We start from the raw sequence: 18,311 nt of genomic DNA on the forward strand, positions 1-18,311 counted from the left end.
GGATAAGTACTACATCAGCACTCTAACACACACAGCTGTCTTACAACACAAAATAAAAAAATCCCTTCTTCCTTTATCTTGCCTGGCTTCAGAATCTCAAGTTTGCCTAGACCCTCAGCCCACAGCCCCCACCCTGCCCTAACGCTATTTTGAAGCAACACTCTGGATGCCAAGGGTCCGAAACACTGAGACAAGGGAAAAGCCTTAACAAACACCTAATAAAAAATTTTAAATGAGAGCTTGAATTCGTGTTATGAGGTCCAGCTATTTTCTTAATATTTTAGATTGGAAAATTCCAGAGGCATAAGACTCTCAGAGAAGGGTGATAATTCTTCCACACTTTATTAACACCTTCAGTTTATATACTGCTGCTCTGTCAGCTTGTCATTAGACCATGTAAAACATCAGACCAAGGAGAGGGAAACGTCAGGTAGAAGTGTGACATACTCTCTGAACAGCAGGAATTAAGTTCAACTACACAACGCAACCACAATGGAGTAAAACAACAGCCAGCCTGTACAGGTTCTCAAAATTAAATGAGACCATCCTTACAGTACAGATGTTTCACTCATCGCTCTTCTTCTTGCACAGACAAGCACAAAAAGGACTGGGCAACAAGTAAAAAGAAAACTGAAGAGCTCCAAAGTCCAGGAAAGTTCAAAAAGGTTTAGTTTACCTACAAAAAAACTCAGTTAATTCCAAAAGTTCAAGTGCAACTGAACTTCTGATTAATATTAATCACAAACACCACCAGTTTACCATGCAAATATTTTAATTATTTAAATTGCTCTCTTCTGAGCATGAAGAGACAGAAGTACCACTCCATGGTGGTATTTCCTATGACAGTGACAAAGGACCACTTGCTTTTAACTTAAATATAATAAATTCCTGTTTTGTATAACTGAGGCTGAATACCCACAGGATATTATTAACATTTCCCCTCCAGCATCTGGTCTAATAAAGAAACACAGAACAGCTTTGCTGTGGTACAAAAGTTTACAGAAAGTTCAACAATTTAATTAAAGACAATACAAAATATGTTGTCTGAATTCAAATAATTTATGTAAAAGTACACTCATGAGAAAATACTGGCAAGAAGATTTGGATAACCCTATTATCAGATGCATGTTCTTTGTTCCTAGAGATAACATACAGTCAAAAATACATTTATAATTTAAATTACAATAGAAGACAGTATTTCAAACACAATTTCGGGTCTACCAGCCCTGCAAGGCAAAAGAAATTCCTGTTGACACAGGACAAACTGATAGAATAAAAAAAATTAGAGCAATACTGAAGTCTCTTAACAAGCCTGAAGTGTTTTGTTTTTCCTTTTATCAAGGAGGGAGAAGATACCAGAAAGTAAAGGGGACTTTGTCTTCTCAGTTAGGTTTTTAGTAAGTGTGATCAGAGCATCAGGGATTACTTGCATCCATATACCCCAGAAAAACCCATTCTCCTTGTGGAGAGACAGGGCACAGATCTTCCCTTCCATCCACAGCAGTGCCATGCCCACACAAGTGTGGATCCTGCAGCCAAAGGAAACTACCTGGTTCCCAGGGGTGCAGCTTGGACCCAACAAACACCTCCTCTGAGCCACTAATCAGCACCACTAATCCTCTCACATCACAAGTTATTCCTCACCTTTATCAAATACTGAAACCCCAGAAGTCACCTTCTTCATTATGGTATCAGACTGAAATACCCAGTACTTCTCACCATGTGTCACTTGCCCTCCACATTTTTGTGGTCAACTAAACAGTTTAACAAGACGACACATGATTAACTTCTTTCAAGATACTTTAGTTCATTGATTCTCAATAAAAGCACTGGTTGCAGTACAATAGTTTGACATACAGCAACAAAAGGTACTCAATTTACATGCACAAGCTATTTAACAATAGTACACAGTCTTTCCTATTGCCATTATGAAAGAAATACTACTGTGACAGCTGGCACGACCTTCCAATTGTTCTCATGAGCTGTAAGAGAGTGATGAAAACAGAGTTGCGATGGTACAATGCCAAAGAACAGAGATTTGGCCACTGCTGGAAGATTCCAATCAAGATGCCAGTATCGTAATGGGAAACAGTGTTGAAGTAATTGTAAAAACAGCAACAAAAGAAGCTATGCAAAATTGCTTTGACTTGTACTTCAGTTTAAGAAAAACGTGGAAAATAAGTGCATGCAGAGGCAGAAAAGTTAAAAGTTTGAGGCAAGACAAATGTGTAGATGAGTAAAAAAACCTCTGAACACTCAAGTACTGTAAACCAGCAGCAATCTGTTGGTGAAAGAGTGTATAATTGCCTTTCTGGATTGTTTTTGTGGGTTGGGGTTTTTTGTGTTAGAGTTGTGGGGGTTGTTGCAATTTGGATTTTTATTCAGTTTTATTTTAATAAAGCTTCCACCTTTGAAGCGCAAGCTGAAACTCCTCCGCATTTGTGTTTGATGCTTGGCTGAGCTTTCGTTCAGTTTTACAGCTTGGTCCAGATTGTCCTGGTTTAATGTGCAAAGTACAGCACAGACTATTAGGACCACTCACTCCAAGCTTTCAACACCTGCTTTTTAAGAAACAGATACAAGTGTTACCTTCATTAAAGTCAGTTTCAGTACTGCTGTTAAAGGGCTTCTAGAAATCAGAACAGAAAAGTCAGATTTATAACAATGAGCTAAGCAATGAGCTTTGTAAAACACACACGTTACAATAAGACTTTTCCTGTAGAAAATAAAAATCAGGGAATTTGATTTTATTTTTAACATTTCTTTCTAGGTTTCAGAAGTGCGAGCAATTTCAGCAATAAAACTTTCAAAGTGCCTTGGCTGTGCCACGTTTTAGTGGCTTTTCCAAACAGTATTCAAACAAGTAAGAAACCTTCTCCTCTAAGGGACAATTAGCAGTTTAGCATTATGCCATTGGCAAGTAAGATCCTGAAATATAATGAATATTCAATAGTTGTCATAATTTTATTCATATCCATATAAAAAAGCACAGTTACATGATACTGCACTGTCAGGTCTATAATATGCCAAGTAAGACTACAAAAATAAAAGTAAAAAAAAAAAGTAAAAAGGCCTCAATTCTCCTATTTTTGTTGCTTTTTTTTAACTAATTGTCTCAGGAAAAAAAATAGTAGCAAAGGCTTAATCTTAAACACAAAGGTATTATCATCAAATCAGGTCCTCTAATCCAGACTGATGGTGCGCTTACCATTTCAACTGAACCACTCATAACAAACTTGCAATGCCAGCATTCATTCATACTCTGAACTGTTCCCTGGCCTCATCTACCCAATCAACTATTCACACCTTATATTAAGCAGAACAATTAAAAAAGTTGTTTGTGGTTTTGAAACAGTTGGTCTGAATTCTTTAATACCACACTCAAAACAGAGGATGACAAATTTAAGGATATTTCAACTCAGTTCACAAAACACTGTTTAGAAAGGGAAAAAAGAGGCATGAATATGGAAGTACAGAAGGTGTTAAATCACCACTTTAAAAATTGACTTGGTAGAGAGCCTACACTGGAAACACTTACCTTGTCAAAGCATCAACATGATCATCTCAGAAGACAATTCAGAGACACTTAAGTCAGAATTGTGAAAAAAATGAAACTATACTGTCAAAGATCACGGAAATATCTAATCTAAGGCAGTGCAAATGATGGCTGGTGAGGGGCAACCAGTCTCCTTGCAAAGTGAGGGATTTCAAATTACTCATCACTGACCTTCTTGATAATCTGCATTGAAGGACCTGATGAACACCAGTGATATTTCTGTCATGCAATTACAACTGTTAAGCAACCAATAAGCAACTCAAGAGTGATACTGTCACCCATGGTGGATTATTGAAGTAATAATCCATTAAAGAATAAGTTCAAAGGGGAAAGTGGTAAACATCTTGCCATAAGTGAAAACACTTCAAAATTTACAATTAAATAAAAAGTTAGATGATACCTTATAAAAAGAAGTACTGAACACAACAAGGCCACAATAAATTAGTGTTTCCATAAAATGACATGCTGAAGGTTTTGTTCCCAAGTCTATACATTTTTTTACTGTCTGTTAATTCCTAAATATTGACAGCATAATTGAATAATTGAGGTACAGTAGTTTACATTTTTATATGTCTTGTAAAAAGATTATTATTTTTCTTCCAGTTTTTCTTCCTCCTCGCCAAAGAACAACAAAGGAAACATTCCTAAAATGCAGCCAATGGTCACTCCAATAGCTTTACCCTAAAGAAAGAGGGAGAAAAAATTAAGTTTTTCACTGATCAGTTATTACTCATTTCCCATGTACCACCACAGTCAGGGACACACAACCCTTCTTCTAGTTTTCAGCTGGGAATCACATCTTTCTTAGCATGCAGGCTAGAAACACAGTCTATAAGAGAGAGACAGATATGACAAGGTTAGAAACAGTGTTTGCAATGACAAAAGACAATTCTGAAGAAGGAGGAGGGCAATGATCATGAAGTGCTGCACAAGTGGTAAAGGAGGAAACAGATATTCAAAGCATTAGCAGAATGGACCGGAAGATGGAAAAGGAAAAAAAAATAACCAAAACAACAAACCACCAAACAACAACTACACACATTTTAGGTGAGACTATACATGCATCTGCTTGTATCTGGTACTGCAAATCATCAAAGGAATGAGTGGCGGCTCCTTGCAAACATGATGGCTTTCAAAGGCACAAGGCAAAACCAACAAAAACTGGAAAACATTTCAGTTGACTTGAATGTATAAGTCAAGAGGAGAGGAAATAAAGTAAGACAAACAGCCTCCAAACCACATCAATAGCAGTAGGTGGATAGTGTTGAAAAACTTGAGACAGCAGGTAAAAAAGACAAAATGCTACCATACAAGCAAAGATGCACAGAAGTCTTTTCACATAAAAGGAATATGAACAAACTGAGTGCAATGACAGGGTTTTGCCACAGGCTCAGCTTTTACTGAGAAGACTCAGACTATGGGGCAGCCCCCTGACAACATGCCAGCTCTTCATTGCTCTGTGCTTTGATCTATCACTGCTAAAACCTGACTTTTTCTACCATAACTTTTCCTCAGTAAGTGCTATTTCTTTTCCCTTAAATCTGCAGAAGTATTTTTCCCAGTGAAGGCTCATTCTGACAAAGTGAAGTATCTGTTTCTTTACTCAGCTTCTGATAATCTGTTTCTTTAATCATTGTTCTCACTGCTGAAGTGGGAACACTTCAAATACTTAAGTGTTAAGTAAGTAATCACCCTGAAAATGCATCTGCAAGGTGAGTGTCCTGCAACTGTAAACACAGGCAGTGAATACTACCCAAATGCGAAAAGTTTGGCCAGAGAAAAGCTGATTTCACATCCAAGCTAATTAAAGAATATTAGAAATTAGTAAAAAACCAGCACAGGTATATGAATAGCAAGCACTTGACAAAGAATGTATGTATAAGAGTAAACTACTAAATGGTCATAACTTCCAAGTAAATTATCTTATCACCACAGTCAGAGCTCAGCCCAGGTATCTGCACAGCACACACAAAAGTCATTGCAGAGACTATCCATGTCACTTGTCCCTTGGGGCTTGCTGCATACAAAAAACCACTCAAGCTCAAAAAAATCCCATCTCTTGATTCTCCCTGACATGGGCTTAAGACTAAACCCTCTGGGGAACATGCACAAAGTTGGTGGACATTAAGGAATAAATGGAAAAAGTGACAAAAAGCATTTATCAGCTAGTTTAAACACAAAAAGCTCCACACCAGGATACTCACCAAGTGTGCACTGAGACGGGTCTGCCACATGTCAGCTTGTTTGGGTGTCAGGTCAGGGATTGACAGACCCAGCCGGGAAGCCAAAGCTTCCACATAACCTGCAAGACTGAAGAACAAGAAAACAAGAACAAACAATTTGGAATCTCACACTATATTCTAGTGAGGGTTTTGAAATACTTGAACTTAAAAACAAGAGCTTTTCCTTCAGCATACCAATAAAGTGATTGAGAGAAAACTATGGGACAGAGTTCAGACTTCTAAAGGTCACATTTTGCAATGTAATCTAATTATCTCACTGATTTAAGATGCAATATTTCTAAAAAACCTTATGCAGTACAACACAACTAGTGTGAATGTTAATGCATCTTTACAGAGCTTTTTAAGTAACCTTTACTGGAGGTAAGGTCACACACAGACTAGTTAGTGAAAAGCCTTGCAATTTGCAGAAAACATAACAGAGGGAAAGTGGGAAAAACAGGCTTTACTTTCAGCAGTTATGCAGGAACTTCCTGTAAAAATTAAAATAAGCTGTATCTGTTTTTATCAGAAATAGGTATTTATCAGAAATAGCCTAGACCTGAAGACATTGCAGAGATATTGTTTTAGCTGAGGAGAAGGAAATCTCTTCACATATGGGGATAACAATCTGAGAAGGTATATTAGGCAGAGCTATATTACATTACAAAAAATTATTTTTCCACTTTGCATCTCAATGAATGCACTTAATATTCTTAACACAAGTTCATACATACCCCAGTCCAGCTAAATCTGAAACGAGGTTTCCCAAAGCTGCAGCTGGAAGGAGGAAGAGGGAAGAGAAAAAGGTATTATTTTAGCTACAAACAAAATCAACCAGCTCCCACCCTCCAGTGACCTTCTCATTCTCTCAATTTATATAGAATTAAAGACTAGACCTAAGTTCCTTATATTTCAGTGTTTTTATTCTGACCTTATTACAATTTAATAACAGCAGCAGATTAGAATTAGTAAGAGGTGCAACAATTTTTCTCAATTTACATGGAGAAAATTTGACAAATACAAAAAGACAACACTAACACCTGGAAATCAACGTAACTTTTGAGATCAGAGTTAAGAACAGCTGTTCATGATTGTCAGCTCCATGCAGCTAATGCTGGACACCAAGAAAGGCCTTCCAGTGCCTGAAGAGGCACAGGAGCACTGGAAATAGAAGGAGCTGTCACTCAGGTATGCAGCTTTGATAAACACGTCAATATATCCATAAACTGTGTCAATTTAAGAAGAAATACTGTACACAAGTGAACAAAGTTACACACAAAATACAAGATTTCACAGCAGACCTTACTAAGATGAGCTTCCCTGTCTCACATTGAACCAAGGCCTGCAAATTTCCAAATCTTTAACTTGCCCTGCTGTAACACTTTCAGTTAAGCTCTCCCTCCTCGTGCTTTTGAGCAATGCTGCACCTGCAGCTGGGGGATCCATGAGCACCCTCTGACACTGCAGATGCACCAAAGCTGCTGAGCAGAGCTTATCAGTCTGGGCCCAGTGCAGGGGCAGGGTGGCTGCTTGGCCTTCCTGTGGTATCTCACCACGGCAGAGAAGCCACCAAGAAGTGCAGTAAAAAGACACCAACATTGATCTCCCCTCAGCACTGCAAGCCAACAGCAACATACAAACACATATATTCACATACATTGACACTGGGCCCTGGGGAATTTAGAGCAGTTCCATTACAGAAATGCAAATACACTTTCCCAACTGACCCAGGATTTGAATTATTAGGCTGAAATCAACAACAAGAACTTCAAAAGCTATTTGAACTGAAATTCCATTTCTACAAATGGAATATGTCCTAGCTTCACCCAGAGATTGTTTCTCTATTAGGAAAGGCAGCTGCAAGACTGAGGAAGAGCCATTTCCAGCCCTGTGTGCTACTTTCAGCTTAAAATATAGGAATGTGCCATATTAGTCTAAATGTGCTGCAATTTTAATACTTGCCTGCCATAGTTGAAATTCCTAAGACAACTCCAATTGACAATTCTATCTGGGTTCCCTGAAAAATAAACAGTTTTCTCATTATTTAAGGGATTTGAAGTTAAAATAAATTATATTGATACAACTGACAAAAGTATTGTTTATTGCTTGTCTGCGTTAAAAGTGAAAGGATAAATGGACATTTCTTCTATTAGATCACAGAGATCTTATCTTCCTGGCATATATTCCCCCGAAGGCAAGGCCCTACTTCTGAAAGTCTTTTAATATTTCATATGTACTCTCTCAGGCAGCTGGGGGACAAACCTCCAACCCCTATCCCTGCATAGGAACTTCCCCACTGCAATTCTTTAGCTGAATGTAGAGCTCTGAACAAAAACTTCTACAAATACCGAGCAAACAAATAAAGCAGAGTATCACAGCTCCTCTTGTTTTCAGCTGAAAAAACAAAACCACATGGTCTACATTATGAAACACCAGTACATGGTCGAAAGATGAGAGACAATGTGCATGAACTAAAACAAGACATGTTCCAGTTGGATACAGCAAATCATTTTCCATCCTGAGGACAGCTGAGCATTGGAACAGGTTGCTCAGACAGGCTGCCCTTGGATTTCTCAAGTCCCTCAGGATAAAACCATGAACAACTTGGTCTCATCTTACAGCTGGCTCTGCTTTGAGCAGGAGGTTAGACTAGAGACCCTGAGAAGATCCTGAGCAAGGGGACTTTCTAGACTAGACCTCACAGGCCATTCTATTCTGATCTCTTGAAAAATATGAATCTTACAGACTTGTTCAAGGAATTAAACGATGAACTTACCGCAGCAATCATAATTGCGTTATCCAAAAATCCAAACCCTACAAAAGGTAATGCATTGTGGAAGAACACTAAAAGAAATAAGTAACAAAGAAAAAAGAAGTATTTATAAGAGAGTTCACTAGTGCACAGAACAACTGAAATGTCTAAGAGAAACAAGACAAAATGTTTTAAGAGAAACAAAGGCAAAATACACAAAATTCCTTTCCTCCTGGCCACCTTTTTGTTGCTGGCAGATGTGGTAAAACCCTTTGCTACACAGAAATGTTACTAATGGCTTGTGAAGAACCACCTAAAAAATCTACTTTGCAAATACTTTTACAATTTCAGGTGGAAGCCACTTATGCCTACTAGTGCGTAAGAGAAATACTTAAAACTGCACAAACTCTGATATTATTTGCAGACCTTACAGCAATGTTGCAGTATCACTGAAGATCACCAGACTGTCTGACCACACTTCTTGAAATAAAGGCCCTTTCTCTGCAAGTCCCTCATTATTTCTGTGCAAGAGCTCCATCTTCTTCACACATTCCTAAAATTTTGTACTTTAAAAGCATTGTCTGGAGCTAGACAATTCTTGTGAAAACTCTTTCAGCCAAATCTGCAAATGCTAAGGTGGGTTTTGCTAGGCTGTTAATTATCTCACAATTTCAATTGTGAATTGTATCTTGATTTTGTTTGTGCACTATCCTCAGTGCAAGTTAGACTTGTAGCTGCTTCTTAATACCCTGCTTAAGAAACCAAGCTCCACCTTTTGTTTTATGCATTTTCTTCTTTTTTCCTTCTGAAACCCATTAAATCCTTTTTGAAAATATTTTCTGTTGCAGAAGATTGGAACACGCTGGTCTGAGAAATTTCTAAGAATGAGCACAGTGCTACTGTATCATTCCTTTTTGTCCTGCTTCATTTTCTCTCTCAGGTTTTAGCCTGTAAGCTTTTGATGGGGGTGGGATTGAATTTGCACAGCATTGTCTCCAGCTGAGTTTCAAGGTGCTCACTTCATAAAATTAAATAAAACATGAGAAGAGACTACATGACAACAATACAGTTGAAAGTTTAATTTTTTCAATTTTTAAACATTTAAAATGCAGCATTCAGTCTGGATTTGGTTGGAGTTCAGGGTTTCTTTTTTCACTTCATGCTGGACTATAATTCCTACATTTTATAAACTTAAAAGAGATGCAAACCAGGAAGAGGGACGAAAGAAGAGTGCATGAACCTCACAGTCATGTGAAAAGAAGCTGGTACCCAGTACCTTTTGGGTTTCTTTTCTGCAGACAGTATGAATCCATGACCACACAAAAAAAACCAAAGCCACATTCAAGATCTTTCATGCTTAGGTATTAAAACATAAATGGACATCTGTAACTACTTTGTGAGAATACACCTATTTTCTAAACTGCACAGGTTAAAGACTACAGCACAAAACCTATGAAATGTTCCAATTATTTTTAAACTATCACAGGACAAACCCACCAAAACATAAATAACAAAACAAGCACACAGATTTGCCCAGTATTTATAAAATGTCTGTACTGGAGCTAAACTGAGACCTCAAATTCTCACTGAAATGCACAGAATTTTGGAATAAATTGAGTAAACAGAACCCCAGGGACAAAGGAAGGGGTGGAGGGACAAATTAGAAAAAAAATGTAGATAATTAGAAAAGGGAAATGTCTGCCTAAATAAATTTTCTCGCTGCAGAGTACAAAACCATAAAAATACACTAATTTGGAAACTAAATCAGAATTTGAATCATGGTATTATAAATGCACAATCTGTTTCCAATTTCTTTGCAATTTTATACCACTTCTCAGTCTTTTTAAAACACAAAACCTCCACAAGGCACTGCAGCACCAACACTGCTTGGCTTAGAAAAACAATGTTTGCTGCTGGCTTTGAACAGCGTGCTCTCATTTGGGCTTTCTGTCCTACTTTCACTAAGGGCTGTTCATTCTCCAGCTGAGGTGTTATGAAACAAAGGCAGCAGGGTGAGTGTTGGTGCTTGCTTTGGTTTTCTCTTACTCCATACAACAGGGATGAGGACAGAGCAGCACTTGTGGAACAAAGATGAAGCCAATTCAAAGAGAGACTGCACAAATACTGAACCACATTCAACAAACATTCTTCTTTTACCATGTCTCAGTTGTCCTGGAGATGGTGGTGCAACCTCCAACTTCTCTAGAGAAGTCAAAATGAAATGAGAAAGTTAGCTGCTTTATCACAGATTCAGTTTATTATCAAGTCTTTACCAAATTTCTAGCAGGCAAAAAAAGCAGTTATGTTATTTAAAAGCTATCAAATGGGAAAGAAAAATACTTCACACCTACATTTCTATTATTTTTACAAAAGATAACATGGTATTAAAAGCCAAAATGCCTTAGAATATTACAAGCTTCCACCAGTATAAGTGGTTATGCACAGTAACAGCATACTTCAGATGCAGTCCAACAGCCATCTTCATTTGAAAATTACAAAAACACACCAAAATTAGAAAAATCAAATCTTCTACAGACAATTGTATGTTATTTTTTTAGATGTCCTCTAAACATGCAGCAGACAACCTTCTTTCCCCCAGAGAGCCTGCAAAACAAATTCTACCATTTATGTTCTCACAAAAGGTATTTTTCACAGCAACGTAAGAATAAAGGAAAAATGGAGACCACGGATTTTGGTAAAAGCAGATTAAGTTTGGTCATTTGGTGCATGTTTCAGGTATCCTGGACCCAAAGTTTGCAGGGACCAAGGATGACTCCAGAACCTGACAGAGTACTTTCTCTACAGGAAACCAGCACAGTTGTGATCAGAGATGCTGTGCAGAATGCAGCAGCAAGTTACTCATTTAACAGCAGCAAGGGAAAAAACCTAGCTACTTTTTTAGGCTTCTCTTGAGCATTTTTAATGTAGATACTGAGCTTAAGACCTCCTTTTTAAAACAGAAAAAAATCATTCCCCAAATATTTTCCAATATTATGAACCCTGAGATTATGACAAGTTGCTTCCATACTTCTGCTGAGGTAACTTCTACAGACAAGGGTTATAAATGGTAAAACGTGGAACCTACAACACTCAAGTACTCAAATTTTACTCGGGCAGACAAGTACATGGAAAGACAATGCTGCAAACAGAGTGGGATTAATTTGAGCCTATGTCTCAGCACTGCAGACTGAAGTGAGTATTCTTGCATCCAAGTCACTTTTATACTCAAAAGCTATTTTAAGGAAGAAACAGAAATATTCACTTAAAGTACCTTTGAGGGAAAAACGTTAGATCATAATACCAGTATTTAGCCAACCAGGACACTGACTTCCAAAATAATTTCACTAATTGAAGGACTTCAACACTTTCAAGCTCTAGCAGTTATTGCAGAGGTCCTTCCTCCCCATGCCCAGTATAAACACTACCTAAACTCTACAAACACCAGATGCACTCACCATGCAAATGGGACAAGTATAGCCCAAATACTACAGAAATAAAGATTATTTCGCTCTCCCCTAGAAAATGCCAAGGAATCCACGGATTCAAAGCTCAGGCTTTGGTAAACAGAAGGGGCCGTGTCAGAATCAGTCTTCTGAAGCCTCAAGTATCGATGGCAAGAAAACGTCAGACCAAAATTTTCAGCTTGTGTTCAGGGTGAATGGGATTGGGGATGGGACCCACTTTCATATGGTCTCCTTCTTTCTCACAGGTTAAGCAGATCTTTTACAGAAGCATGGACAAAGAAAGAGCTGTCTATATTCACCAGTACCTCCCTTTGGGCAACTTTCCCCAGAGAGAATTTCCACAACACTGGGGAAAATCGGAGCCACCTTGAAACAAAGAGATTATTAGCTGAGGCCACTGGTTCCAAAAGCTCCAGATGCCCTGAGGGTGGCCAGGCAACCTAAGTCAACACTGTCACATTCCTGATGAAGCCTCCCTAAACTTGCTCCATCCTGCTGAATGCCAGGGAGAGAATAAAAAAACCCAAACCAAACCGAAGCACAGGAGGTCACAGTGCTGCCCTCCATTGGCTTTCTGCACAGAAGGGAAGCTCCCACACAGCCACTGTGGTTCCTGGGCTTCCTGTGGCACTGCCACTGAAACCACCCCTGCTGCAGTGCCCATCAAATATCTAGATCTATGTCTCCATATAAAGGATTTTGTGACAAGAAACTGTAACAACATAACCAAATTTCCAGGAAACACTCTACCTCTGAGGAAGACATCTTTTCAGTTTTCCCTGATTATGACAGCCAGTTAGATCAGATAATTTCAATCTATTCTGGGTATCAATACAGAATACAAAAGACTATTCAGCTTGTCACAGAATACTACAAAGCTCTAGAAGATCAATTCTCTGGATTTAACTACAACTGAGTTTGATAGCACCTGTCAGTCTACAAAATTATATTCTACTCGGTTTAGCTAGACAGCTATTAAAAAAAGCTAAAAAAACCCCAGTGAATATTTGATTTCAGAAACTTACTACCAAAAGGAAGAATGAAGGGTGTTTGGTAGAAGGACAAAGAAATAAAAATGTCTTGCGTCTAGGCATAATGGGAGTTCCAAGTTATAATAACTAAAAAGAACATCAGCTCCTCCTTCTGAACATACAGCAAGGGCTACCTTGGGATGTTTCTAAAAAAGGCAGGCTGGGGGACATTACTCTGAGGTTAGAGGAAAGACAAGTTAGTGCAAGACAGAGGGAAATACCAGGGGATCAAATATAAACAAAAATTACTTAATCATTGACATAATCTGTTTCAGTAGCATGGGATTCCTGCTAAGTAGGCATTTTATCAAGTAGTCCTTCAACACTATCAGGGTAGAAGTTGCAAGAGAGGTCACTGGGGACAGCATGGTGGCACCATGCTCTGGAGACCAGCTGGCTCCTGATCAGCCATAGGGAGCTCACACCAGTAATGGCATCTTCCTACTGCACATGCAAGAACTTTATTTTATAAAAGGGAGTCTTGTAAACTCACAGCTTCCCTCATCATCAAGATAAAAATTAATCTGTGAAAAAAGTCTGTGATTACACATATTAATGAGACAGGGATAGGAGAAGTCTGCCAGATGAAGTTCAGTAACTGGTGCTGGTGAGCCCTGCACATGGTCTGGACAGGGCAGCTCCCTCTCTGTCTGAGCCAGGACAGAGCCAGAGAGAGCATCTCATTCCCCTCAGCACAGAGCAGGGCCAAGTCAGACCAGGGGGCTCAGGATCTTGTCACATGGTACCTGCAGGACCAGGCTCATGGGAAAAGCTATTCCCTCTGGAGCACTGAAACAAAGCTTTAAAGCACAAAGACAGCTTCCCTGAGAACTGATGCTCTGCCTCTGCAAAGTACAGAGCACTGCCTGCTGCAGGAAAGGGCTGCTCCAGCTCAGCTCTACTTGCAGAGGCCAATGATTGGTCTAAAGCTGGGACATGGGGAAGGAAAAAAAATTAAAGCAGAAAAAAACCCCAACCACTGTGGCATGAAAGCCAAAAACCTTTTTACAGAATCACTTCCAATATCACCTTTTTAAAGCATAACATACTTTAAAACTCTGCAAGACATGAAAGCACTGAGAGCCAAAAAAATTCTTTAAACAAGTTTTTTAAAACCCTAGATAGCAAAATGTATTTCAGTATAGGGTATTTATTCATAGGAAGTTGTTCTGACTATTTGAATTTTCAAGACTCAGCAAAAAGCGAGAATAAAAATATTCAGAGAGTACAGCAAAGGAAACGTGTCCTTTGTTTATTTTCCCAGAGGGAAAACAAAAATCCAAATTGCAAAACCCTCTTTAAAGAGCTCAATTCAGTCAGAATCAAACAATTCAGAGTTTAAATGTCTGGAGGGAAAAGAAAACAACTCTAAAGTACTCCAGAATTGCATTTCGGGATGGCCGCTCACCAGCTCATCCTGCGTCACAGCACTCAATAAGACACAGGATTCATCTTACTGCAGAAGGAATAAAATGAAATGGTGGAATGAGGAATTGCTATTTTCTAACTGACATTCATTACCATAAATGAGGTTATAAACCAAGGTTCAAGTGCAATACATGTCATGAGCCCTGAATTAGCAAAGTCTGGGAAGTAGAAAAACATTTACTGCTTCTTAAATCTGTTCTTGATACTTTTAAAATTTATACTACCATCTTTTTCTCTATTTCTAAAAATAGTTAGAACCAGGAGGGGGGTGGGGGAGCATGGGGGTGAAGGAGTGAAATATAAAACCATCAACATAAACAATACTATTATCCACAGCTTGTCCAAACCTAGCAAGTTAAAGTCAGTCTGCCAATTGCAGACAAGTGCTCGCAATTTAGTTTTAGAATTATTATTCTTAACTGACAAACTAACCACAACTGACTAACAGGTAATGGGAGTGCATTTATTTAAAAGAAAACCCCAACCAGCAAGTTGTCATCACCAGTTTCTGAATATCAATTTTTAAAGAAAATAAAATATCTCTGGCATATACAAGAGAACTTGCAAGCCTAAAGGCGTGTATTATGTTTAATTCAAATTGCAGCTAACACCACCATAAAATTTTATAGCTGAATCTGTTACTGTCACCCAGGGGCAGGAAACACTAACACTGAATGCAGGTACTACTGCCAGAGCTACCCTAGGAAAATACTCGCTTCTGCTGACTATTGTCATATCTGAGACAAAAATATGAGCAGTGTTTTATAGATTTTTAAATAGTGACTGAATTGCTTTAATTAATTATTAAACAATGAGTATCAAGAAGAGGAATGCAATAAATATTAATAATCTAGATCTATTATAACATCATTTTAGGCTCCAAGGGCATGTAATCTATAAGTTACAGAGGGTTTTGTCTTGAATTCATCAATCTGTTTCCTCTAAAAAGCCCATACCAGATCATTTCAGCTGATCATTCACATACACATCACTGAAACAGCAAAAAAAACATTACTTACACAGAACAAGAAATCAGAACAATTATTGTATCTACTAAAAAGAGGCACTCCTTTGCACATGAGTTCAGGAGAGGATCTATACAACCAAAATTCTGGACTGGAGCCTAAAAGTGACATGTGTTATTGCTTGGTTCAGAGGTGGATCCTCAAAAGCAATTTCAGACTCTGATGTATGAGTTCATTCATGGAATAAGATCATAAGGCACTTCCTCATCATCCTTTTTTCTTCCTCTGCTCTTCCTCAGTGTTTTCACCAAAACTGCAATCGAGCAAAAGTGAAAAATCTTGTCCCGTTGATCTTCAGTTGGGTTCCCTTAGTATTCCAGATGAGGAAACAACAATTCCTGAGCTGACAGTAAAGAAAAATTCTGCATCATTTGTTATACCTCACAAGTGGTTTCCTGTTACTACAGCAATTAAGGCATGAAAGGAGGCTGACTTGTGCAGTGCTAAATATAAACCTGGCAGTCAGCCCCTTCAGTCACATGCCCAGCAGAGGGAAAACTGGGCAAAGCTCTGGTACAAATGGACAGAGGAGGTGATAGAAAATTTCTCTACTACTCTGAAGAAGGTAACTATGTCCAAACAAATATTCTGCATAAACACAAATAGGATAGTGGTTTTTTAATACTCCCTGTAACATTGTAGAGAATTACATAGTGATCATGCTGCATCACCCTCCCTGAAAAACCTCGAAGTAGCAAGAGATTATCACCTTTATTTGATTTATTTGATTATCACCTTTTATCTACTGAACAAAGAGCTGAACAAGCTTTGCAAGAATGCAGTGTGCTACCTGGCCAATCAATTCCCTTCAGAACAAACCCCAGTAGTGACTTCAAGCTTAGTTCATTCCTGTGATCCCCTGTAATGAGTGTACAATACTCTTATCCTATTATCCCTTCCAAAAATGTGCCACAGCATTCATATCCTTTTAAAGATGCTTGACAGAACAGAGAGACCTAAGATGGAAACCCCAAGTAGAAATGTAGGAGAAAGAATGAAATGCAAACAGGTATCCAGAGGCTCAAGTCACTGTCCTCATCATTAAGAGGGTTTTATCCTTGACCTAATCTCCATCTTCATCAGTGCCTTATAAATGTGAAGGTCAGCATTTCCACTCAAACAGGTTAATGCCAAAGTAGTATTTGCAGTGGTTTGCTTAAAAAAAGGTCTCAAACTACAGCTGGAAAAAATAAGACTTAAGATGCTTGCCTTGGGATTCAAGGGGGTTAATCAACTGAAGTTATGACTACAGAAAGGACTTGCAGCTTGTAATAGAGATGCAGCATAAGGATAGAAATAGAGAGTTTGAGCTATCTCCTTCAGATAGAAACAGGAAATGTCAGAAAAACAGCTAAAGTGTTTGCATAAAAGTGCCAGCAATGTAGTAAAATTGATAGGAGAGCAAACAGGAACAATAATGAGATCTGTGTTCCAGAAGTAAATGGTTAGATTATTATTTAATGGGAAAAAAAAAAGAAAAAAAAAAACCAAAAACAAACAAAAAAAACCAAAAAACAAACAAAACCAAAAAAACCCCAAAACGAAACAAAAAAAGGTTCTTGAGAGCTGCCAAGAAACAAACAAGCTATAGCGATTCCCTGACTGGAAAGAACCATATTTAGAGTTAAAATTCTCTGCCTCAAAAAACCAAATACTCATCCTACCAAGAGGGGGCTGGCTCTGCCTTCTCATCCTCTCCATTTCAATGCTTGAGGACTGCAAGGAGTTCTTGGGAGCCAGAGGACAGACATCTCCCAGTGGCACAGCATTTTGGATGAATAAATCTTTGCCTGGGATTATTAACAACCAATCCTCTAGATTTGGAAAAGGACTGGATGAGTCCTTCTGACTAACAGAGTGGAAATCATGTCATCCAAATATATTCATTTAACTGTTTCAGTAAGGTGAGGTTTTTGGCATTTCTCTGTCAGCAAGGTTTTTTTCTTGGGCCCCTCTCATTCAAGGCAGGGATCTATCCATCATTTCATGGGTTTGCAGTTGAGCAGAGCAGCAGCACAGCAACAGTGCTGAACTGGAAACAAGACCATGGTATCTGTACCATTATCAGAGTGCAATACATTCCCGTTAAAGGACAAGCAAAGCAATTCTGTGGGACACCACAGAAGATTTACTAACAAAAATTGTCAGCACTCTGTGTACAATCAGAGATCTGATCTACTAGAGAACTTTCATCACCTTTAAATAGGGTTGTGTTAGGAAACATTGATTTCTAAACATAAGAGCTCAGGGAGTATCTAGGGAGTTATAGGCACAATATCCTTTATTCATTTATTTTCCCCACAGGCCCTGCTTTAACAAGAAATCTCAAAATCTGGCGAGAGACAAGCCTGTTTATTCCTGCCCCTTCTCTCCCTTTTGCCCCTTCCCATCCTGCACAAAACTATACTTCTTTCCCCAGGAAAGAAGCCCAGTGGGAAAACAGTTTTAAGAAAAAGGAGCAGCTTTGGCTTTCAAGGCCAGGTCTGGTACCTGCAGCCAGCAGCAGAACCCCTTAGAGGAGACAGCTCACTGACAACAGCCTGTGCAGAACACAGGGGAACTAGGCACTCCCTCCTGCCCTGCCCTGGCACAAAACTGAGAGTATAATGACACAAGGGGCTTGTGCCTCAGCCACAGCTGTGCTTCCACAGCCCCTGGCACCAGCAGTACCTGCACTCAGACAGCAGCAACCCTTCCCACAGCCACCACCACCTGCAGGCAGCACAGCAGCATCAGATAGGGTGTGTGTGGGGGGGGGGGGGGCTGGCATGTTAAATATGTTTAAATACGTTTGGTGGGATTATTCTTCTCTTTCGAGAAAACTCAACTACAA

General features: G+C 38.9%; 1 protein-coding gene across 3 annotated transcripts in view; it reads right to left on the reverse strand.

Annotated features, from left to right (window-relative positions):
- Positions 1-754: 754 nt before the first annotated feature.
- TMEM65 (transmembrane protein 65) overlaps positions 755-18,311 on the reverse strand; it is a 31,182-nt gene continuing 13,625 nt past the window's right edge. For all 3 annotated transcript variants that reach the window (XM_038162837.1, XM_038162846.1, XM_038162854.1), the window contains 6 exons: positions 10,688-10,732; positions 8,555-8,622; positions 7,741-7,795; positions 6,513-6,555; positions 5,761-5,866; positions 755-4,237 (listed from right to left, as the gene is read on the reverse strand). In XM_038162837.1, the coding sequence (XP_038018765.1) occupies positions 4,145-4,237; positions 5,761-5,866; positions 6,513-6,555; positions 7,741-7,795; positions 8,555-8,622; positions 10,688-10,732 (410 nt within the window). In that variant the 3' untranslated portion in view covers positions 755-4,144. The remainder of the gene's footprint in view (positions 4,238-5,760; positions 5,867-6,512; positions 6,556-7,740; positions 7,796-8,554; positions 8,623-10,687; positions 10,733-18,311) is intronic.

The sequence above is a fragment of the Motacilla alba genome, chromosome 2 (assembly GCF_015832195.1).
Source record: "Motacilla alba alba isolate MOTALB_02 chromosome 2, Motacilla_alba_V1.0_pri, whole genome shotgun sequence".
Classification (NCBI taxonomy): domain Eukaryota; kingdom Metazoa; phylum Chordata; class Aves; order Passeriformes; family Motacillidae; genus Motacilla; species Motacilla alba.